Source organism: Oryctolagus cuniculus, chromosome 7 (genome assembly GCF_964237555.1).
Source record: "Oryctolagus cuniculus chromosome 7, mOryCun1.1, whole genome shotgun sequence".
NCBI classification, from domain to species: Eukaryota; Metazoa; Chordata; class Mammalia; order Lagomorpha; family Leporidae; genus Oryctolagus; species Oryctolagus cuniculus.
In genome coordinates, this window is record NC_091438.1 from 116,138,140 (window position 1) to 116,163,368 (window position 25,229).

Consider the following 25,229-nt stretch of genomic DNA (forward strand, 5'->3'; position numbering starts at 1 on the left):
AGACTGTTGGTTCTGTAACTCTCAACTCTCACAGAGACCTGGAATTGAGTATAGTGAGGCCAAACCCAAAATAGTTGAGTACAGTGGTTAGTGTCCTTTATCCCTGAAAGAATTCCTGTCATTTGCATTTCTGCATCACCAAGTCCAGGATGACCCTTAATGCATGATAGTTAGTAAAAGTGTTTGATGAGAAGAAGGAAGGAAAGCAAAGGTAGGACAAATGGACAGACTACCAGAAGGAAGAAAGGAACACAGAAGTGAGTATTTATCCCTTGCAGAACTAAGCAAGCAATTGTCTTTCCAACCCTCCCATTTAACTGATCTAAGCAAACATGTGCCTTCCTATTTCTACCTTTAGCAAAAATAAGGGGGCTTGGACCTAAATTATTTACATGGGAGTTGTGACTTCTTACAGTCATTGTGGGTTGTGTTTTGGAATCTTTCAAAAAACTAAGTAGGAATTCTTAGAACAATTTTGAGGGCAAAATTCCATCCAAAAAAATCTGAGAGGCTTTTTTACAGTGTATCATCCATGCATTCATTATGGCCAGCATTCTGTGATTCTGACCAGGGCCATGATGGCTATGCAGGCAGGCTTTCATTTAAATGACTTGCGAGAAACATTCAAAAACCAGATTATTCTTTATCTGCCTTTAACCCTCTGAGAACGTTGGTTAACAGACACATCTAGGAGAGAGGGCAGCCTGTCTCATGGGCTTTAGCCCCCAACAATATGCAAAGAAGGAAGGAAGTTCATGGATAAACAGGGCAAAGGAAGCAAAAGCAAGGCAAATAGTTGTTCACAGTCCAAACGGCTATGATGCTGCAGGCAGTGTGGTTTGGTAGGAAGAAGTTGTGATCAGACAGCTCAGAGTTGCAGTCCTGTTGGGGACATTCACTAGGAACATGCACGTGGCCCACACAGTACTAATAATGATGGCACATAGCACGTGCCATGAGTCAGGGCTATTTCACGTACTCATTTAGATCCCCAGCAACACTAAGGGGTAGGTATGATGACTTCTCTCTTTCACAGAGACAGGGAGACTAGGGAACACGTGAAAGGGAGCATGGGCCGGCGCCGCGGCTCACTAGGCTAATCTTCCGCCTTGCGGCGCCAGCACACCGGGTTCTAGTCCCGGTCGGGGCACCGGATTCTGTCCCGGTTGCCGCTCTTCCAGGCCAGCTCTCTGCTGTGGCCAGGGAGTGCAGTGGAGGATGGCCCAAGTGCTTGGGCCCTGCACCCCATGGGAGACCAGGAGAAGCACCTGGCTCCTGGCTTTGGATCAGCGCGGAGCGCCGGCTGCAGCGCGCTGGCCGCGGTGGCCATTGGAGGGTGAACCAACGGCAAAAGGAAGACCTTTCTCTCTGTCTCTCTCTCTCTCACTGTCCACTCTGCCTGTCAAAAAAAAAAAAAAAAAAAAAAAAAAAGGGAGCATGGCTAGCCCTGTGTGCAGGATCCATCAGACAACTTCTGCCAAGTTTTCAAGAGAGAAGCACAGCCTGCCCTCCTGCCAGGCACTTGATCCCTGTTTATTAGGCACCTGTTGTCTACCCATCCTCCCCCTGACAGAGTGGAAACAAACAATCTCTTGTCTGGAAGTCCTTTAGGGAATACAACCCTGGCCTCTATGGGACAGGGGAGGAGGCACAAAGAATAAACCTTCAGTGCATTACCAATCCACCCTGATACAAGGGATCAATGAAAACAGAGCATTAAAGGGCCAGCAAAGTGTCTGGCACAGAACAGGTGTTCACACAACATTAGCCCCTCTCACAACAGCCAGGTGACCGTGGGTAACACCCTTTGTCCCTTCCAGGGCGATGTGTGAACCGCAGGCTTCTTTGCAATGGGGACAACGACTGTGGAGACCAGTCCGATGAGGCCAACTGCAGGAAGATTTATAAAAAATGTCACCATGAAATGGAGCAATATTGGGCAATTGGCAGCCTGGCTAGCGGGTGAGTCACTGTCTTTCTGTTGTGCAGATGGGAAGGCACAAAATTAAATAGAATTCTGGAAACATAATAGGGAGGGAGCTCATATCCAGCAGAGTTCCTTTCTTTCCTTTATGAAATAAAAGGCTGTACTGGGGGTGGATGCCTCTGGCTGCTCTCTGAAGACAGTTCCAAGCCGCTCCAGAAGTATGGCCCATGGCCACTGAGGGCCACAGGGAGGGCTTAGTAACCCTGGGACAGTACCATGTGTGCAAAAAATTCAGGCTGCTGTACCTGGATGAGGGATGGATGTTATTTTATTTTATTTTTATTTATTTGAAAGGTAGAGTGACAGAGAGAGGTAGAGACACAGAGAGAGAGAGGTCTTCCATCTGCTGGTTCACTCCCCAAATGGCTGTAACGACCAAGGCTGGGCCAGACTGAAGCCAGGAGCCAGGGGCTTTTTCTAGGTCTCCCATCGAGTGTGGAGGCCCAAGCACTTAGGCCATCTTCCACTGCTTTCCCAGGCCTCAGCAGAAAGCTAAATCGGAAGTGGAGCAACCAGGACTCGAACTGGTGCCCATATGGGATGCCGGCACTGCAGGTGGTGGCTCTACCTGCTATGCCACAGAACTGGCCCCCAAGGATGGACATTTTAACTCCTGAGATGTGATCACATTGGGTGCTTCCCCAGCATCACCTCTGAGCCCCTTTGGCAACAGGCTTGGTAAATTTTTCTTTTTTCAGCCCCAGTCCCCAGCAGAGACCAAGGCCGAGAGCAGAGGCTCCTCAGTAATTAGTGAAGGGATAGATTTCCAGATGCATTTGCAACTAGCCTGTGTTCCAAGCTGCTTCTGGGAGTCTCTGAGTTGGTCTAATTCTCTGGCGGGGGCAGAGGAACAAGGTCAGAAGGTGCCAAATGAGCCTGGCGCTCAATCTAATCACTTGCTGCACTCTGCAGCTTATCAGCCTGCAGGTGGAACAACGAGGCCATCTCTCAGGTGCATGAAGAGTCATTGCATGTGATGTAGCACCGGGAAGGGAATAGGGACCCTGAATGGAGCGTGCCTTCTTCCTAAATATGCATCAGAGAGAAACTCATGTGGTGGGGAGGTGGGAGCAGGAAGGTTCTTTTACAGTCACTGGTTATTACAAACCACACCTCCTGACAAGGAAACTAAGGCCCAGAAAAGTCAGGCGAATCCCAGTCACTCAGCTATGGGGAGCAGTGCAGACCTTCAAAGCCCATAGTAGGATCCAGGGAACCCTGTAGGGAAGGACAGAAACACAGCTCAGTGGTCAGGTACCTGTCCTGGGGCACCTCTCTGTGCAGGACTTCCATTTTATCCTTTGTAGGAGGAAGGCGGCAATGCCCTTAGCTCAGAGGTCCTGGAGGACTGAGTGAGTAATAAACGGAGAGGCAGCTCATATGATGGGAAGAATGTAGATCTATTCTTGAACTTGACCATGAGACCCCACATTGCAGTCTCATTAACTGCTGCTGGCAGCAAGACCTAGGACAAGTCAATTGCCCTCTCTATGCTACACATTTCCTCTGTAGATTGGGAATGGTAATATCTCTGTTAATGATGAATCCTCATAAGGATTAAAGGTGCCAGTGTGGAAATTCTGATAGTGCCTCCATAAAACAAGCACCCTGTTAAGTTTGTTAAGTGAAATCAATAAATATACGTGATTATGAGACTTGGAAACCTGCCGTGGGATAGGGTGATGAACAGAACAAAGGCCCATGGGTGCAAGCTGGTGGGAGAGAGCGCTCCTTTGCAGGAAAGGGAATTTCATTCATCAGAGTTGGTGAGGGACGGAGGATTCCTTAGAAGCAGGGACTGGCCTTTCTTCCTCTCTGGAATGGCCGTCATAACAGCTGCTGGGGGACGTGAATTGAGATGACACATGGAGTCACCCATACTACGTCTGCCACTGATGAAACCTCTATAAGTGACAGTTATTTGAATGGGTTTTGTGATGGGAGTTGAATTGAAGTTAAGAAAATCATCACCCTCAAAGGGTACTCAGTCTAGCGGGGGTGACAGACACCTAGACCACAAACAGTGACTGCAGCAAGCGGCGTTTCAAGAACTTACCACTGACACGAGTGAGCTTTACAACACTCCCGTGACGTAGGTATTTTCATTGCCCTCAGAAGACTGAGGCACTGACATGTGAAGTGGTTTGCCCAAGGTCACAAAGCTAGTACGTGGCAGCAAAGGCGTTTGGTCTCAGGCAGCTGGCTCCAAACCCTGTGCTCTTATCCCTGAGCGATGCCACTCTCCTGAGAAAACTGCTGTGGAACAGAGCACTAAATGCAGGACAGCATTAGCACGGGTGTCACGAGGGCTTCTCACCCAGATGGTGGGGGTCTCTGGTACAATAAGCAACAGGGAAGCCTTCCAACACCGGGTGACAACAGAGAGCTACTTTTTCTTTTTTGAAGATTTGTTTATTTATTTATTTGAAAGACAGAATGACAGAAAGAGAATCTTCCATCTGTCCACGTGGTTCACTCCCCAGTGAATAGAGTAGTCGGGGCTGGGCCAGGCTGAAGCCTGGAGCCAGGGACTCTATCCAGGTTTTCCATGTGGGTGGCAGGAACTCAAGTACTTGGGCCATCATCTGCTGCTTCCCAGGCACCCTAGCAGAGAGTGGACCTGAAGTTGAGTAACTAGAACTCAAATCAGCAGTCTGATATGGGGTGCAGGCATGCAAGTGGTGGCTGCACCTCAATGCTGGCTCCAACAGAGTTCAGTCTTGAAGACAAGTGGGAGGTAAAATAGTGGAGGGGCTGGAACGTGTTCAGGACCGCGGGAGCAGCCCTTACACCTAGAAAGAGCAAAGCAGACTGTACAGCCGGCCTCATCAAATGGCTGAGGACCAGCACAAATGGTCATGGTTGAGGGCGGCCAGAGGAGAAGCTGGGACACTGGTTAGGGCCAGATATCAAAGGCCTTGAATGCCCTTCCAAGGATATTTTGATTTTATCCAGTATGGTCTGCCGCTGAGGTTATACAACCTGGGGGCAGACACATTTGGCACTGTGTTGAAGATGCTGCATTGGAAACCCAAATCCCATATCACAGTTCTGGATTCAAGTTCTGGCTCCACTCTCAATTCCAGCTTCCAGCTGATGCACACCAGGAGGCCCAGGTGATGGCTCTAGTGGGTGTGTTCCTGCCCACCCATGTAGGAGACCTGGATTAAGTGGGTAGTAGGTCTTGGCACTTCCCACACCCTCTGTCTTCCTGTCCCTCACACACAAAAGCACAACCGAAACACAGAAGTAAGAACAATGAAAGAGCTTATAGGACCTGAGCTGCTGGACCCCTTCACCCTCTCTGTACCTTTCCCCCAGGATAAATTTGTTCACCAACAGTCTGGAGGGACCGGTTCTTGATCACAGGTATTACGCCGGTGGATGCAACCCTCATTACATCCTGGACATGAGGTTTAGGAAGCCATACAATGTGGAGAGCTACACCCCACAGGTAAGTGACAGCCTGGAAGCCGCATGGAGGCAGCACTAGTCAGATCCGGCCAGCAGACCAGGGCCCGGCCCTGCAGCCTGCCCGTGGGAGTGCCTGGTGCAATCCTCTCTCCTTGTGCCTCGCGTCTTCATCTGCACAGTGAGCAGTGGCTTCCTCTGGACGCTGTGGAGAGGAGGACACACTGTCTATGTCAGGGCAGCAGCAGTAATCAATGATAGCAAAGCTGCTGTGAAGACAGAAATAGAGCTTGGGACTCCCTGCCTGTGTCATTCTAAGCACACTGAGCCTCCATTCTCTTCTGAGTTCAGAAGGGTTCTGCCCTGAAGGCACAGGATTGGTGAGATAAGGCACTGCAGGTGCTTAGCACTGGCTCGATGATGAGTGCTCAGGAAATGTAACCTCAGCTTGTTGTTCTGATCGCTGTTGTCAAGTTCTTGCCCGTTGACAGTGAGCGCTGTTCTAATCATCTTGAAGTACACAGTGCTCCCCCAGTGTCAGCCTGCACCATGATGAAGCACGTCTCAGGCGGTGGGGTTTAGAACAGACCACATGTCCTGCTGCAGGCCAGCTGCAGGCCCCGGCCCTGCCTTAGGCTACATTCCTTTCCACTCTGGGCCTCAGTGACTCCATCTGTAAGCTGAGGGGCCTGGGCTGAGCCTCTTGATGGTGACGTCACTTCCCAGATGGCACAGTCCTGAAGGCTTTTCCCCTGCTCCTGCCCCCTCTCCTCGCCCTTCCCCCAGACACCCATTTACTCCCCCACAGAGAAAAAGTGAGGCCAGGGCCAACTGCCCTCTAGCAGGGTGCCCATGGCCACACACATGGCCTTGTCTCCCAAGAGAAGAACCAGGGCAGGCATTTATTACCCAGGATGAGACAGCTCCTAGCCCAGGGTCTAACATCTCTGCTTTCCTTTGAGTGCTGGGCCGGGCACGGTGCCAGGTTTCACCAGGATACGCTCAGTCCTCAGCATGAGCCTTGTGGGAGGGAAAACGATCATCCCCATTTTACACATGGACACACCGAGGTTCAAGCAGTTGTTCAACGCTATCCACCTAGAACAGGGCAGTGAGGCAATGCCTCTCTGTGGGCAGCCTTAGCTCAGCCAGTCCAAAATGTATCCACATTTTGGCTGCTTCCCTCCCCCGAGCAGCCATGCCCTCCTATGAGATCTACAGGTACCCTGATGCCTGTGGGAGTGTGTGGAGGTGGAGGTAAGTGGGTCTGGTCACTGCTGGGCCCCAGGGGCAGCCCTGCTAGGCACAGGACAATGAATGCTGATTTCCCAGCAGACAGGTCCTTCCAAGTTCTCGCTAAAGGTTTTCCTGCCCTGTTGCTTCCTTCCCCCTGCTACTGCCTATGACCAGACCTCCCCGACCAGCTCCTGCCTGACTCCTCCAGCCTCTTCATGTCCCTTCCAATCCAGCTGCAGTGCTGTCCCGGGACGCTCCGCCTGAGGCTCAGCTACTTCCTCCATTGGTTCCTCTTTGGTTTAAGCCCAGATTCAGAGCAAGTGACTCAAGCCTCAACTACTTGCTACCAACACATTCTCTTGCATCACCTCCCCATACCTTCACTCTTGCATCTTCTGATTCGACCTCCCTGGAACCCTTCAGCTCCAAGAAGTCATTCTGACCTGTCCCATCTCTGGGTCATCACCATAGGCAAGGCCACCACCCAGAATGTCCTTCTACTCTTTGGCCAAATGAAATCCAAATCAAGCACCACTCCGAGTTTGCCCTGCAGCTTTAGAGAGGTCCATTTCTCCTCCTGGATCAAGATCCCTGAGTGATAGAATGGGGCTCATTAGCTCTGATTTTTCTGTATCCTGGACATCGAGGAGCCCTCTGGCATTTAGTAAGAGGACAGAGGGTATAACTGCCTGGTGCCCAACTGAACTGAGTCAATAAAAAACATTTTTGCTTCCTCTTCTTTTAGACCCAAGGCAAATACAAATTTGCGCTGGCAGAATATGAATCCTACTCAGATTTTGAACGCAATGTCATGGAGAAAACATACAGCAAGTCTACTTTCAATCTGGGTTTTAAAATACCTAGCATATTTGAATTTGGCATTAACACAGAAAGTGATCAACTCATGAATTATATCAGCAGAACCAAACGCTTCTCTCACACGGTAAGTACCCTGTGGTTGCTTTGACATCTACACGTATTCTTTTGAAATTCCATGCCCACAGACATGTCTGAATTCCACACATGTTATTGCTAGCTCCTATGACCAAGGATATTTCTGTTGTCTTGAAAGTGTTTTCGGGGCCAGTGCTGTGGTGCAATGGGTTAAAGCCCCAGCCTGCAGCGCCAGCATCCCATATGGGCACAAGTTCAAGTCCCAGCTGCTCCACTTCCAATTCAGCTCTCTGCTTTGGTCTGGGAAAGCAGTGGCAGATGGCCCAAGTCCTTGGGCCCCTGCACCTGTGTGGGAGACCTGGAAGAAGGTCCTGGCTCCTGGCTTCAGATCAGCTCAGCTCTGGCCATTGCGGTCATTTAGGGAGTAAACCAGTGGAATGGAAAACCTCTCTTTTGCTCTACCTCTCTCTGTAACTCTGTCTTTCAAATAAATAAAATAATTCTTAAAAAAAAAGTGTTTTCACCAAAATCAGTTTGGTTTTGTATTGACTTACCTTTTAGGGAGTCCAGGCAGAGACAGCCTTCTGCAATTATGTTTTAAACTTTTTATTTTTATTTTTATTTTTTTTTTGACAGGCAGAGTGGACAGTGAGAGAGAGAGACAGAGAGAAAGGTCTTCCTTTGCCGTTGGTTCACCCTCCAATGGCTGCCGCGGCCGGCGCGCTGCGGCCGTCGCACCGCGCTGATCCGATGGCAGGAGCCAGGAGCCAGGTGCTTTTCCTGGTCTCCCATGGGGTGCAGGGCCCAAGCACCTGGGCCATCCTCCACTGCACTCCCTGGCCACAGCAGAGGGCTGGCCTGGAAGAGGGGCAACTGGGACAGAATCCGGCGCCCCGACCGGGACTAGAACCCGGTGTGCCGGCGCCGCTAGGCGGAGGATTAGCCTATTGAGCCGCGGCGCCGGCCTTTTTAAACTTTTTAAAAAAAGATTTGTTTATTTGAAAGGCATAATGAGAGAGAGAGAGAGAGAGAGAGAGAGAGATCTTTCCTTTGCTGTTTTTCTCCCCAAATGGCTGCAATGACAAGGAATGGGCTAGGCTGAAGTCAGGAGCCAGGAGTTTCTTCTGGGTCTGCTACACCCAAGAACTTGGATTATCCTCCACTGTTTTCCCAGGTACATTAGCAGGGAGCTGGATCAGAAGTGGAGCACCCAGGACTTGAATTGGTGCTCATTTGGGATTCCAGTGCTGCAGATGGAGGTGTTACTTACTATGCCACAGGGTCAGCCCCTTCTGAAACTATTTTCTTATGTTTGCTAATAAGCATTTTCCATTGATGTTCAATAAGCTTAAGATGTGGCTTGGCCAGATCAAAGCCTCTCTGGAGACTTTTTAGCCCACAGCAATATGACTTCCGTCCCAGTCAATCAGCTAAAATTCCTCCGTGGGATGTTACCCTAGATCTCTTCTCTGACTGCTGGGGGTCCCTGGTGGAGCTGACCACACACCATGGCTTTCCTGTTTCTCCTGCTCTCTTGCTGTTTTTTATCAGCTTCCTTCCTGGGTTTAATATCCTCACCTGTTCTCTCTTTTTAAAACAAAAAGATTTCTATATTTGAAAGGGGTGGGGGAGAGAAAGAGAGAGAGAGAGAGAGATATGATAGGAAGATCTTCTGTCTACTGATTCACTCCCCTAAATGGCCACAATGGCCAGGGCTGGGTTGGGCCAAACCCAGGAAACAGGAACTCCATCCAAGTCTCCTACCCTGGTTGCAGGGGCCCAAGTTCTTGGACCATGTACACTGCTTTCCCAGGCTGCTTAGCTGGGAGCTGGATTGCAAATGGAGCTGCCAGGACTCAAACTGGCACTCTGAAAGGGATGCCTTTGTCATAAGCAGCAGCTCAACCCACTTAACTCACTTTGCCAGAATGCTGGCCCCCTTCATCCATTCTTTATTTAATTTGTGTCTGTTTTCCCTTTTTACTCTGCAGCCATTCTGGGGCTCCCTTCTATTTATCTCTTTTTTTAAGCTTTAAAAATTTTTTATTTATTTGAAAGGCAGAGAGACAGGCAATACATACAAATGCGTGCACACACACACACACACACACACACACAGAGAGAGAGAGAGAGAGAGAGAATCTTCTATCCCTGAGTCACTCCCCAAAATGTCTGCAATGTCCAGGGCTGGGCCAGGCTCAAGCCAGAGCTGGGAATTCAGTCTCTGTCTCCCATATGAGTGGCAGGGAAACAAATAGTTGAGCTGTATCTACAGCATTGATCCAATCATATCATCTGACCTGTATTTCCCAGAAGGTGAAGGGCAGGGTCCCTGGTAGGGTGCACTATGAGTAATTGAAGTGGGGAGTAATGACAAATGATGTTGGGGAGGCAGGTGATGGGCAGAATTGAGGACCCTTGAATCCTGGGGTGAGGAAACGCCTCCCATTCATGTTTTCAACATGAGCCTGATGCAACAGAACATGACAGAGATCAGTCTGAAAATCTGTCTACAATGACTTGTCACATGAGGGGCCAGCCCTGTGGCATAGTGGGTAAAGCTTCTACCTGCAGCACTGGCATCTCATATGGGTGCCAGTTCCAGACCCAGCCATTCCACTTCTGATCCAGCTCCCTGCTAATACACCTGGGAAAGCCGTAGAAGATGATCCAAGCCCTTGGGCCCCTACATCCATGTGGGAGACCTGGAAGAAGCTCCTGATCCCTGGCTTCAGCCAGCATAGCCCCAGTTGTTGTGCCATTTTGGGGAGTGACCCAGTAGATGGAAGATCTCCTTCCCTCTGTTTCTCCCTCTCTCTCAGTAACTCTGCCTGTCAAATAAATAAATTAATTTAAAAAAATGACTCGCATGAGTAAGGGAAGTGAAGAGGGGCTCTGAAAGTTCCCTGCTGCTGACATGGCAAGTTGGCATTAATTAGGCTACAGCTGTCTTGGCTTCTCTTTTCTCATCTTGTAGGCTTTCAGCTCCTGGGGTGTGCAGATGCTGTTTCTTTGCTCTTTAGACTTAGAGTAGTTCTCAGGACTGAACAGTAGTGGTGTAACACAGGATGGGCTTAAATGAGATTAGGAGGCGACTTCCAAAATTTCATGGAAAGTGGAATTAAAAGATAAGTTTATCTTGGTGCAAAAACTTTTTGAAATCTATGCATAGTTTTTTTTCAGAACATAGAATTTCCATGAACATTTTGAGGACCTCTCATACCTTCCTAAGAGATAAAACAAAGAGTGCCATGCGTTTCCTGACTCCCGCTCTTCATTTCTCTTTCCCTCCCCCTTCACCACCTGAATTCAAATTTCCAGTTATTGGGTGCTAACATGGTGCTGGGCAGTACACTAGTGATTAGGACCTGAAGACAAAGACAACACAAGACTTATCCTCATTTCACAATGTAGTAGGAGAGGTAAGCATGAGGCTGAGAAATTATTATGTCTACTGCAATAGAGCATGCAGCATATGCTATAAAGAAAATACAGATGTATACCTAGACATCCCATTAGCAGGAAGCTGGATGGGAAGCGGAGAGGCTGGAACTCAAACCAGGCACTCTGATATCGGATACACACTCCCATACAAACGTGGACATACAAAGTAACGACTAAGCCACAGGGTCAAACACTCAACACAATGCAATCATAGAAAAAGACTTGTGAGTCTAGGAAATTCATGGTACCAAATAGGAGGCAATGGCTAAGGAAGGAAGAGATAAGTAGGATGTGTGTCAGGTAGGAAAGGCGAGGAAGAACATTTTGAGCAAAAGGAGCAGCAAGTGCAAAGTTATTCAGGAAAGAGCATGGTGAGTGAATAGCTGGATGATGTGGATGTTCGGTATGCTTGGAGAAAAGAAGTAAGAGGTGGAGAGGAAAACTTCAAGGCTGTAGAAGCTGGAGCTGGAGAGGCTACTGGGGGCACAGATTGTGCAAGTCTCATATTCAAAGTAAGGGAGTTGATTTTATTCTGGAGGCAAGAGTGAGCCATTGCAGGGTTTTGTTTAAGCCTGGAGGAGCATTCATGATGCTGAGAGGGATGTAGGACTTGCTCTGAGACACCATAGAAAAATAAGAGAGATCTGCAGGGAAGCTTTGATACTGACCCAAGCAAGAGCAGATGCAGTGTAGGAGACTTGTAAAAATAATGAGCAGAGAACCTGGGAACTGCTATGTGGGGAAGGGAAGGGAAGGGAAGGGAGAGGAAGAGAGTCAAGAGCCAGGGGGCAGGACTAGAATCTGGTGAGAGAGAGCTAGGGAGCAGAGAGGGCCTAGCCACCAGCACAGCAGAGCTGGCAGACTTGGCAGTGTTGAGGAATTTAGAATTAGGGAAGGAAGTACTCTATACAGATAATTCATGTCCTCCCCTTTTCCTCTGCTTACACTGCAATATAGAGCCCTGTAGCTTCAGGTTGCAATAATATTTCCGAGACTTAGTTGGCTATCTGTGTCTGCAGGTTCCATGTGGGTTCAACAGCATTTTATATAACACTTACATAATGCTAGCTTTTTAAGTCTCGTAGTGACTTACAGTATCAGGAAGATGTGTACATTATTGTTGCAGGGTTTTGTTTTGCTTTGTTTTTGTATGTCTGTGTAGTCTGGGCAATGACTACACTATCTTATATCAAGGACTAAGCATCATCAGATTGTTTTATATCCTTGGGTGGGGGGAGGTCCAAGAGCCAGTTCTCTGCAGACACCAAGGGGTAAATAACCCTCTGACAGCACCAACTTCAGTCTATTGCACGCACCAGTCGGTCACCAAACTTTCTCAAAAAGGAGCCACATGGTAAGCATTTTAGGCTTCAGAGGACCATAGGTCTCTGTTGCAACTACTCCACCCTGCCATTGTAGGGTGACAGCAGCTGCAGACAATCTGTAAGCATCTGGATGTGGCTATATTCCAATAAAGCTTTATTTATAAAACCAGGCACTGCATTTGTTAAGTAGCCTGTAGTTTGCTGAATCTTACCCCACATGGCCAAATCTTGTCTCCCTAAAGCACCACTTTTACTTCCTTATGTGGCTTTTCTTCAAGACAGAGGTGGACAGGTTGGGTTATCTGTGCAGATGAGCAAACCTACATCTCATCAGAGCTACTTCATGCACCCCAGCTGCTTCCTGCCATGCCTGGACCTGGGTTCCCTTCACAGTCCTTATTGGCTACAGTAAGGGGATACATCAAGAACAAGCTCTTGGAAGCTGAAAAGGACATCTGACCATTTCTGAGAATTGAGAGCTCGTGGCAGAGGCTGTCTTCCCTCAAGTAACCTGAAAGAGTCATGGGAGCGCTGACCCCAGGACAAGAACTTCAGATGGTATTTGTTCAGTTCATCTTCTCATTCCAGATTCCTCACTTTAAAGGTCTGGTTTTTCCATGTCGGTATCTCATGTAGAAAAGCAAGTTTCTGCACGCGCGCTCTGCCCTTGAAGTAGCTCATTACAAGCTGAAGCCTAGAAACCTCATGCTCCACTACGACTTCCTGCAGCGAGTGCAGCGGCTGCCGCTGGAGTACAGCTACGGGGAGTACAGAGATCTCTTCCGGGATTTCGGGACCCACTTCATCACAGAGGCTGTGCTCGGGGGCATTTATGAATACACACTTATCATGAACAAAGAGGCCATGGAGAGAGCAGGTAAAATGCCCATGGGACTGCAGCTCCTGATGGGACTTGCGTGAATGATGAGTTGATGGGGAGAAGCTTGTACCAGCTTTTGGAGGAAGAGTTGACTGTGAAGATGGCTTTCCCTCTGCCTACCTGGCTACACCTTCATAGTCTTATTTACAGACTCCACCTCCCTTTCCTCCTCTTTTTGACTAGTTCATGTCAATCTTCTCCAATCAGCCTTCTGCCTGTACCATCTTCCTTTCTACAACCACTCTTTCTATATGGTCACATCCAATCTCATGGCTACAAATGCTTTCAACATGCAGATAGCTCTGAATTTTTTTCTTTGGCTGATGTCAGATTGCCTCCTAGATACCCTACTTAAATGTCTAAAACCATCATCAACTTAGCATGCCCCAAAGAAAACTTTCAGTATCTTTCCCAAATATGTTTCTTTCATAGTCATGTGCATCTCAGAAATGGTCCTACCGTCCAACCAGTGGATGAAGCCAAAAACAGAGAAGTCAGCCTTGATTGTGTTTCTGTCCTTTCAGGCTACTAACAAGTCACATGAGCTCTACCTCCAAATTATATTTTCTTATTTTACTGTTACTTAGGCTCACCACAGGTTAGTGCCCTTCATAATATAATGTAAATGTGAATTACACACAAATCTTGGAAGAGGTGGCTTCTGATTGGGTAGGTTTGGGTGAGATCAGAGATTCTACATTTCAAACAAGCTTTGAGATGATACCAGAGCTGCTGATGCATAGATCACATTTTTAGTGGCAAACTCCTAGATTTACTGTTGTCTCCAAACTAATACTCAACCCCCTATTCTTCCTCTGTAATCCATCCTGCGTTCAGATACCACAAATCTTGCCAATTGTGGTCAAGCACAAGTCTCAGATATAAGTCCTGCTTTCCAGCTCAGTGTTCTTCTCTATGGCACCAATGGGTGTGCTTTAGGTCACAGAGATCATAGCAACAGAGCCAGGGATGAGTTATCTGACTGATGGACTTGCGAGATGACACATAAATGTAAATTTATGTCAGTGTGGCCTCTGTGTTCTTGAGCTTAGGAGCACCTGCCTGTGTCAGAGTGGGTCCCAGTATGCTTCTTATTATTCCTCAAATGGCTTCCTGCAAAAGAGCTCTGTGATCAGTAAGGTAGGGAAACATAGTAGATGCTACTGCTAGAGTTTCACAGCAATAATATGAACTCTTCACTCTTTGAGGCAACTGTTACTTGACTGCAGAAGCTTCCTTCCTCATAACACCTGCTAATAGCTTAAGGGATTTGCGTTTCAAAGAAGATCCTTTGGGAAAAATCAATCTATACCAACAGTGGGAGAAAACCCTTGTGGTCCAATTTGCTCCTCTCTCCCTGAACTGTCCTCAAAGTGCTACAGAAACATACTGACAAGTCATAGCTGAAATTTCAGTGAGACCAAGGGAGGAGGATGCCTTGGTGAGAACTAGACAGGGAGAAAGTGGGGAGCAGTCCAAACTGAAGAGATTAGGGAAACTGGCCCCTGCTCCTTGCCAGAGATCATACCCAACATTTTATAAGCATTACCTCCATTCATTCCTTGATGAGCTTGTTTTACCTGGCTGAAGGCTGGAGATGGTGAATCAAGGAAGATAGGCAGGCTGCAACAGCCTCTGCACTCCTGGAGCCTGACCCTAGAGACTTGACCAGGAGTCAAAGGTACAGACAATTGCTCTGAGCACTTCTCTTTAGAGCACAGCGAAAATCCTCAGGGAGTCTTCAGAGGAGGCTGGAAGGGGAGGTTGAGTCAGATTCCCCTGAAGTCTCTACCCTGGTACTGATAGTTACTGCTACCTGTGTTTCTTGTAATCAGACTGGTGACCCATTTATTTGGACCTGAGTCCCAGTGAAATCCAGAAAGGGCTAAGTCTATTGTCAAACACAGGAAAATGGACGGAGTGAGTTCCCTTTTAGCCCATGGGCATGTTTCCTTGCCTCTTTCAGACTATTCTCTGAATGATGTCCAAGCCTGTGCCAAAAATGATTTTAAACTTGGTGCTGCCATTGAAGAAGTCTATGTCAGCCTGGGGGTGTCAACGAGCAAATGCCGCGGTATCCTGAATGAAATAAAAGGTGAGTGGAAAGACATGTGTCTTCTCTGCTTATAATCGCTACTGCCTGCTATCCATGTGTCTCATTTTTTTCTCTAAGCTAAATATTGCGTATTCCAAAGCATTTCAAGTATAATAATTGTTCCAATAAAAATTCATTAAGGTCCTATATTGTGTGAATGTACAAAAATGAATAAGATTAAATCCTTGTCCTCAAACTACATACATGAAGTGGCAAACCACTGTAAAGGCTACAGCCAAGCCACGGCCACTGTGGAGGACCAGGGTTCCTAGGGAAGAAAGTAAGGGAGGTACAACCTGAAGAGCAAGGTGCCAAGGTTTCTTTTCAAAAGGAAAACACAATCTAACAATGTCGGTTTCTTCTGGGGACTTGGAATCAGTGTGGCTAGAGGTGAGATGCTGGGGAAGGAGGCAGGGGAAGGGGCTAGTTCTTCCCTGAGATTACGAGTGATAAGGAAACTAGAAAAGTAGGTGAAACCACAAGTCATGCAGAAGAGTCCAAAGGGCAGAAAAGATCAGCCCTGAGGTGTGGACTGAAACCAAGGTGGAGAGCCATGTGTCTGGAGCAGGAAACTTGGAAACCATACAAGGAAGCCAGGAATCATACAGCAAGTGCAGTAGGAAGGAGACTGAGCAATAAGACTCTGCTCCCTTACCCCCTTCTGCGCTCCAAGCAGCTCTGCCTTTATCTGCTCCACCTGCTGGGCTTGTGGCTGGAATTCCGTGAGAGTTCAGTAGCTGAAACAGCATAGCAACAAAAAATCAACTGCTGCTCTAGAACAACCTCTTGTGTTTGTGACTTGTCAATACTGCTGTTGGCTCATCCTAGTGGGAGGAGGGGGACTGAAGGATGTATTATATATCAGGAGGTATGCATAAATACTTAAAACAGAAGTACTCTTTAGAACAGACCTGTAAGTTACCCCCACCCCATCCCAGTCCAGGTCACTAAACAGAACTTACCCAGCACCCAGAACCCCTTTGCTGATTGTAACGATTCCTTCCCTTTTTAAGGTAACTGCTATCCCAACTTCTGTAGGCCCTTTACAATTTTTCATTTATTTGTATGAAAAGCAGAGAGAGGGATGGAGGGAAGGAGGGAGACGAGAGACAGAGAGAGTGAAAGTGAGAGAGAGAAAGAGAAAGAGACAGAGAAATCTTCCGTTCACTAGTGTACTTCCCAAAGGCCTACGACAGCCAGGGCAGGGGCAAGCTGAAGCCATGAGCCCAGAACTCCATCTGGGTCTCCCTGTGGGTGACAGGGACTCAAGTACTTGAGCCATCACCTGCTGCCTCCCAGAGCACATTCACAAGAAGCTGTAATGGAGATGGAGCCAGTATTCAAACCCAGACATTCTGTTATAGGATGCAAGTGTCCCAATACACAGTTTAATAGCTGTACAAATGTCTTTGGTTCTTCATAGTTTCCACCTGTATGTATCACCAACCAATATGCTTTGGGTTGCTTGGTTTTGGACTCTATAAGGGTGGAATGCAATCTTTCATTTTGTATTCAGCACTGTGTTTTTGTGTACAACAGTAGTTAGTTCACTTTCATTGCTGCATAGTATTTCAGTGGGTGAATGTGTCACTTCTTTTTTTGCTCATTCTACTGTTGATGCATATTTCAGTTGTTTCTCCCTTTAAGCAGTCATAACCAGTGCTGCTAGGAACATCTTCCATAGTCATCTGTATACACAGGCAAGTGTTTCTCCAGGGAATATACTCAGGCGTGGAATTGCTGGGTTGTCAAGGTTGTGCTTTTTCCACTTGACTAGATAATGCCAACCTGCATTTGAAAATGGTTGTACCAGTTTGCACTCTTACCAGCAGTATACAAAGCTCCCATTTTTATGGTGCTCAGGTGCTATCAACTTGTTGATGGGGAACCATTTGACACAAGTTCTTTTGGCATTGGACACACAGTATCCACTGTTCAGTGAGCTGAGCTCAGTCTTTGTAATTTTCCCCATTGTTGTCATATGGGACAAAGAAGGGACATCGCTTAGGCCTGGGTGTGGCTGCCTGGGTAAGAAACTCCAACTTCCTCAAATTTCTTAGCTGCTAAATTGAGATTACATAGTTAAAGATGAAATGAGTATAAGCAGGCACAATACTTGCATGGGTGATGATCATAAAAAAACCAATAAGTATTAGCTGTTCTCATACCCGTTACTTTTTATATGGATTAGAAGATCCACAAGGGGCTGGCACCATGGCTCAATAGGTTAATCCTCTGCCTGCGGTGCCGGCACCCCGGGTTCTAGTCCCGGTCAGGGCAACGGATTCTGTCCCGGTTGCCCCTCTTCCAGTCCAGCTCTGTGCTATGTCCCGGAATTGCAGTGGAGGATGGCTCAAGTCCTTGGGCCCTGCACCCGCATGGGCTTTGGATCAAGTCCTTGGGCCCTGCACCTGGCTCCTGGCTTTGGATCAACTTGGTGCGCCGGCCGCAGCGCACTGGCCACAGTGGCCATTGGAGGGTGAACCAATGGGAACGGAAGACCTTTCTCTCTGTCTCTCTGTCTCTCTCTCTCACTGTCCACTCTGCCTGTCCAAAAAAAAAAAAAAAAAAATCCACAAGGTAAAAGGGAATGCACAGATGAGAAAAATAAAATAAAGTCCCATATGTAAATGTTCTATCTGAGACCACAGACTAGAAAAGTTGCTGAGGGTCAGGCCAGGTCAAGGGGTACAGGGTGATGGGTGTGTGCAGATAAATCTGGTCTCTGTCCAATGAGCTCCACCTTGTTCTGCTCTCTGAGCATGCAATTAGACACCATGGGGTAAGCTTCCCTTTGACTCATGGGCCAGGCCTGCCTTGCAGGCAGGGAAGTGTCCTCTCTCCCCACATCTCCCAGGTAGGCTCAGTGAATACCATGATAACCTGATCACTGTCTGGGCTGCAATGAATTATGTGAAAATAGATCTTTGATGACATGCCAGCCTTCTGTGTCCATTCCAGACCGCAACAAAAGGGACACCATGGTGCAAGACTTGGTGGTCCTTGTTCGAGGTGGGGCAAGTGAGCACATCACCGCCTTGGCGTACAGTGATCTGCCGACGGCAGACCTGATGCAGGAGTGGGGAGACGCCGTGCAGTACAACCCAGCCATCATTAAAATCAAGGTATGCACAACGGCCCTACTGTCCTTGCCTTTACTGAGAACATGGCCCCCAAGGGCCTACTGTGAGGACGGAGATCAGTAAGATCTCGAGGCACATAGGTCATAGTAAACTATGTATACAGAATGGATTCTTTTTTTTTTTTTTTTTTTTTTTTTGACAGGCAGAGTGGACAGTGGGAGAGAGAGACAGAGAGAAAGGTCTTCCTTTGCCGTTGGTTCACCCTCCAATGGCCGCCGCTGCAGCCGGCGCACCGCGCTGATCCGATGGCAGGAGCCAGCAGCCAGGTGCTTTTTCCTGGTCTCCCATGGGGTGCAGAGCCCAAGCACCTGGGCCATCCTCCACTGCACTCCCTGGCCACAGCAGAGAGCTGGCCTGGAAGAGGGGCAACCGGGACAGAATCCGGCACCCTGACCGGGACTAGAACCCGGTGTGCCGGCGCCGCAAGGTGGAGGATTAGCCTATTGAGCCACGGCGCCGGCTTAGAATGGATTCTAATGCACTACTTAGGACTACCTGGAGACTCCTGGCTTCCTCCCTCTTTGTCCCCCATGTTGCTAAAGAAAATTAATTGCCAGCTTCTAAGACTAGCCCTCTTCCATTAATATTCTTTCCATTTCCTGATAGAAGCCTGCATTCAGCTATTTGTTCATTTAAACACTCATGCATTCAACCAACCAACAGTTGGTAAGTTCCTGCTCAGTGATAGGGAGTAAGGCACAGAGTAGGAAACAAAGAGGCATGCAAGAAGCAAAACCAAGATCTGGGATGGATGGTGAGAGCCACCTTTTTGTAACCACCTTACAGGACAGGATGTGGCATCATGGCAATGACGAACATGCTTGGAGCCCCTGCACTGGTCATGACAGTCTGCCATGAACTCCAGGAAAGTTATTTCACTGAACCCTCACAATCATCTGCAAATTAAGTATTTATCTCCATGGTGTGGCTGTTAAAAATCAACAGTCAGAGAACTTACATTCATCTGTGGCTGCTTGAGTCTCTACTAGGTCCAGACGGGAGATTTGACTTGTTCCTTCCCCTCTAGATTTTCCTCTGGGTTTAGTGAATCATTTAAAAAAAAGTGACCCTAACCACCTGTCACCCAAGCGAGAGTTTTGAAACCTTTAACTAACAAGACTTTGTTCAATGAGATTGTCACACACATCAGCGATGGTTGGCCTTTGCCTCTGTGGACTTCTGCACAACATCTCCAGCAATCCTACACATCCTCCTCCTGCCAGTGTCTGCATAGTCATGGATGGGCCCTGCCCCTGAGATGCCCCCTTGCAGTCAAGTGAGGGACCAGAGCTCTGAAGAGAGATGCTTCTGTCTCTGACCCTGAACATTTGCCACAGTGTCTTTTTTTAAAAGATTTATTTTGTTTATTTAAAAGATAGAGTTACAGAGAGAGGTAGAGCCAGAGAGAGAGAGAGAGAGAGAGAGGTCTTCCATCCACTGGTTCACTCCCCAAATGACAGCAAGAGCCAGAGCTGAGCTGATCCAAAGACAGGAGCCAGGAGCTTCTTCTGGGTCTCCCATATGAGTGCAGGGGCCCAAGGACTTGGGCCATCTTCTATTGCTTTCCCAGGCTGAAGCAGAGAGTTGTATAGGAAGTGGAGCAGCTGGGACTTGAACCAGTGCCCATATGGGATACCGGTGCTGTAGGCCAGGGCTTTAACCCACTGCAGCATAGCACTGGCCCCATCCACAGTTTCTTTGTGCGTCAAATGAAGAGTTTCAACAGGACAACATAGTTGCCATCGAAGTCCTCCCCTCTGCACTTACTCAGTAGTAGTTCTTAGGGTACAGTTTCTGGCAAGCAAGAGATAGATAAAGGTAGCCATGGGGCAGGAAGCTCTAGAAGAACCTGGGCTTGATGCTACGGTAATATTGGTTGGTATCACAGATGGTCCTGGAAGAGAACAAAGAGTTCAGGGAGCAGAAAGATCTCCGGTCTTCATTTTATTGAGATTTATTGTATTAATCTTGGTTGGTTTTTGTTTGTTTGTTTGTTTTTTAGCTAAGAAGAAAGAGAATGCCCTGGTTACTCAGATAGGTTGCATATGTCAGCCTAGGTACTGGGAATGTCAAGTGCCAAGCATGTGTTGCCTTGTGGGGTGTGTCGGAGAATCAGAGGTTCTCAGGAGCTGCAGGAGCAAGGCAGGAAAGAGTGTTGTAGGTTTTCATGCACCTGTGTACCTCTTTAGCCTGTGTTGCAAATTCATCCTTTGCTGTTCCACCTTTTGATACACTCATTCTGGCAAGAGAAAGCTGCAGATGTCTTCCCGTTGTCTCAGCCTAATCCCTCTTTGCAGAGCCAGCTTGCCAGGTAGCTGGGGCGGTGATTGCTTTTCAGGACAGCAGAAGCCACTAGAAGAGTAATCGCTAGATCTAAGGCTGGAGTGTATAAACCAGTCTCTAAGATCAAGACTTGGAACATGATTTTATAGAAGCAAAATTGGTAGGGAAGGGGATCCCAGAAGAAGCCATTCACATTGTTTACTGGTAAATTTTAAGCATCAAGAAATGGATCTTTGTTCAGTGATGGACATGTAAAGAGATTTTTGAACACAAAAGGTTGCTATCATGTTTGAGATGCTGAAAATGAACATCCGTTTAATAAAATGGAAAAACAGAAGTAAATTGTATGATGCATTTGCTCTGGGATTGTAATAAAATTCAAGAAAATGAGGAATTTATAAAATGGGAAAATTGCAGCTAAGATGTTTAGACCCTAATCAGACGAAAAGGAAGTGGCTGAGTATAGGAAACCAACAGCAAAATAGAATTAAAACTTCCATTGGAAACTATAAAGGACAGAATTGGCCCTGCGGAAAATTGAGTCAGCGAGGTGAAAGGTGCTGTAAAAACGTTCATATACAGAAGCAAAAGACAAAGAGATTGAAGCAATGAAGGGATAGAGTACAGGGGAGGAAATCTAAGAGGCTTCTTATCGAGAAAGAGACGAGATTAAATGTGAAGATGCATTAATCAGGAGTTTCCCTGAGCTGATAATGCAAAGTGAACAGCTCATTGAAAACCAGGCAAAAACACGGACGCAAAACCATCCAGAAACACACCCTGGTGCAAGGTTTTACCTTGTTGTAGCGATCAAATCCTGCAGGAATAAAAGTCAAATTGGCTTCTTTGCAATATAAAATGTCTGCAGACAATGGGGTGAGAAGCACCAGGACTTGAAGGAAAAGCCTGTGGCCCAGAGAAAGGACCCCTACGAGTGAAGACACCAAAGATGCTTTGCTTTGCAGAGGTGCAGGAGGCACAGGGCAGGGCTGTGGGTTCAGCAAAGGACAAAACAGCATAGCCAGTCGAAGCCCAATTGCAGATACATGAGGAATTGTCTTCTAGGATAAGCAAATCCGATACTGGACAGGGCACACTTACGCAAATGTGATTTGTTGTTTATGGCATTCAAGTGTCACTGCTTTTTACTGGTAATTCTAGCCACAGATTCTATCACCTATGTCCATTTCTATACCAATCAGAGTAGCAACATGTGGGATGGGGCCTTGGGGGCTGAAGAAGCTGGTGAACAGTCTCACACTGAGGTCGGGATGGCCACATGTGGCAGAGAAGCAAACCTCAAATCATAGTCGTTTAGTACAACAGGAGTTGTTCTCAACCCTACAACAGATCCCAAGTCTTTTGGCTTCACTCCATGTAGTCACTCAGGGATCCAGACCACAGGGCTTGGTCTTGGCGTGTGCTCCCAATATGACCACAGCAGTTATCAGGGAGTGAGTCTGATTACCTGACTCCACCATGAAGTTTCACCTGGAAGGGACACTCTCTTCCACCCACCTTTCACTGGCCAGAACAAGGAGGGCAGGAACTGTGGCTTTGCCCTGCATCCCAAAAGAGAAGCAGCTATAATCCTTAGCCAAGAGTAATAAGAATCTGTACACCTTTCTAAAACCAAATTACTCTGACAATGTAGAGAGGTTAAAGATACAAAGGCTGTGGTAGCACCTGCCTGGTAAGACAATGTTGGATCTGGACCAAGAGATCTCACGCCCAAAGGTAAACTGAAGAATAATTAAATGGCAGACAACACACCCCAAGGAAATAACTTTGCCAAGTGAAATTCTTAGTATGTGAGGGAAGATGCAATTGATGAGACAGGAACATCTCAAAGGAAATGGACAACCCTCCATTGCCTTAAATATGGAATAAATATATTCAAATGTTTACAATTAATACATTTATTTATTGAAAAAGTTAATGTAATGAGTAAGTTATTTTAGATCTATTAAATTTGTTGATTTATTTATTAAAAATTTGACAAATGTTTGACTTCCCTAGTAATAAAAATTATAATCAAATTAATGCAATATTAATTTTACCTCCTAAGTTGACAATGATTAAAAGTCTATGTTAAGGCCGGTGCCACGGCTCACTAGGATAATCCTCCACCTTGCGGCGCTGGCACACCAGGTTCTAGTCCCGGTCAGGGCGCCGGATTCTGTCCCGGTTGCCCCTCTTCCAGGCCAGCCCTCTGCTGTGGCCAGGGAGTGCAGTGGAGGATGGCCCAGGTGCTTGGGCCCTGCACCCCATGGGAGACCAGGAAAAGCACCTGGCTCCTGGCTCCTGCCATCGGATCAGCGCGGTGCGCTGGCCGCAGCGCACCGTCCGCGGTGGCCATTGGAGGGTGAACCAACGGCAAAAGGAAGACCTTTCTCTCTGTCTCTCTCTCCCACTGTCCACTCTGCCTGTCAAAAAAAAAAAAAAAATAGCACTGAGAGGGAAAAGATTGGACACTTTTGTAAAATGGGGTGGGGATATAATTTGTTACAATTCTTTAGGAAAATAATTTAAGCAGATATACCCAAACCACTAAAAATATTCCTAGTTTTTGATCTAATGACTGACTCCAAATACAAGAATCTACTGAAGAAACTATTCGAAAAGTTGATAAAGAAGTACACAGAAAGACGTGTTGTCTTATTTGTAGTAGTGAAAGGGAAAGAAGCCAAGGAAATAGTTAAAGGCCTGACCAGGGACCAGCTGAGCACACGGCAGTCACCCACACAGCAGGGTCCTCTGAAGCCCCAGAAAACCATTCTATCAAAGCAGAGTCAGACCTGGGAGACATGCACCTGTGATGATATCAAAGTGGAAAAAAATGGGGTGTAGAACCACACCTGTGCCCTGACTTCATGGAAATATCTCTTTATCCATCTACCTAAAAATACAGATTGAAAGAAGACAAATTCCAATGCCAGCAGTTCCAATCCTTCCCCACCCTTACTGGCCAGGTGATTTTTGTCAATGGACTGACGTTTGCTGAGCCTCAGCTTTTCCCTCTGCACAATGGGGGAACACAGACTGCTTGACTCATCAGATGCTCATGAAGATGGACAGAGGTGTGATCAGGGACGTATTCAGTTCAGCTGCTCCCTACTGCCAGCTGTGGCAGCAGCTGTGTTACTTTGTAAGGACCCTCCAGCCCACCACAGAGAACTGCAGAGGTTCCACAGAGACTGCCCAGGTCTTTCGGCAGCATGTTTTCACAAAGGCAGGTGTGCCAAGGGTCACTAATGGTTAGGACTGTGTGGACTCGAGAGAGACATAGGAAGAGAGAGGAAGTGTGAAGTGGGAGATAAAGGAAAGCTGAAGGAAGAAAGAAAAGAAAAGAGAGGAAAGCCAAGGGTGGGAGCATCGGGCACACACACTTCTGCAGAAAGAGGGCTACAGAGCCGTGAGAAGCTGCAGCTGAATTCCAAGGAGAATCATGGTCAGCGAAACTTAGAGATCCCTGGGATAGAAGTTGGGAATAGGAATAATCTCTTGGCTTTTTTTTTTAATTCTAGTGTTTATTTAAAAGAGTTATATATGGAGAGGGTAAGAAAGAGGTCTTCCATCCGCTGGTTCACTCCCCAAAAGGCCCTGATGGCCAGGGCTGGTCCAGGCTGAAGCCAGGCACCAAGAACTCCATCCAGGTCTCTCATGTGCGTGTCAGGGGCCCAAGTACTTGGGCCATCTTCCACTGCCTTCCCAGCTGCATTAGCAGGGGAGCTGGATCGGAAGTGGGGTGGTTGAGACTTGAACTGGTGTTCTGATATGGGATGCTGGCACTGAAGGCAGCCGCTTAACCCACTGCACCACAGCATCAGCCCCAATCTGGCTGTTTTTTTTATCAGTTCTTAGTATTAACTGTATTAACTGGTGGGAAATATTTAGGCTTTGGATTACAATCCTGGCAATGCCATTCTTACGAGTTGTGTGACCTTGAACAAGTTACCCAGCCTCACCTGAAAGGGGGGCTGACAATTGCCACCTTGTGAGGGTGAAGTGGGGTCACAGTTGTCAGCTGCTGCACAGCTCCTGAAACGTGCAGCACGTAGAGGTTTAGTGCAGTTCAACTACTGGCTCAGCCTGTTCCCTGGAACAAATCTCAGTGCTGTTAGGAAAAGCCTGGTTAAAGGCAGCCTTTCAAGGTGCTCTGGGGGCGAAAGCTGAGACTGTTGGAGGCCCTCGCCCTTGGTGTAAAGCAGGTTCCCCCTCCTCCCTCCCAGACTCCCTCCCTCTGTGTGGCCAGGGGCTGGACCATTCTGCAAACAGCCTCTGGATCAATTCATTGACCACAAAACGGTGAGACAATGGGACCACCAAGGGGCCTTGCTTTGCCCACTGGAGTGAAGGTCAGCATCACACGCATTAAGAAATGGAAGCAATTTTCTTCCCACTGGAGGCTTCTATTAGGCATGATTGCCTGCATTTACACAGACCCTAAACTCTCCAGGGTTGGCTTAGGGCAGGATCGCAAACAAAATCTGGAGAGGAACCTGGCCCTGGAGCTCAAACTTCAGCCAAG

The 25,229-nt window shown here is 47.5% G+C and overlaps 1 protein-coding gene across 2 annotated transcripts in view; it reads left to right on the forward strand.

Annotated features, from left to right (window-relative positions):
• Window positions 1-25,229, forward strand: part of C8B (complement C8 beta chain) — a 45,669-nt gene that overhangs the window by 12,717 nt on the left and 7,723 nt on the right. Inside the window, exons 4-10 of one of the 2 annotated variants that reach the window (XM_051856032.2) lie at window positions 1,821-1,962; window positions 5,309-5,441; window positions 7,380-7,577; window positions 12,934-13,174; window positions 15,144-15,272; window positions 18,234-18,397; window positions 19,202-21,022. In XM_051856032.2, coding sequence (XP_051711992.2) covers window positions 1,821-1,962; window positions 5,309-5,441; window positions 7,380-7,577; window positions 12,934-13,174; window positions 15,144-15,272; window positions 18,234-18,397; window positions 19,202-19,273 — 1,079 coding nt within the window. In that variant the 3' untranslated portion in view covers window positions 19,274-21,022. 2 annotated transcript variants of the gene reach the window in all.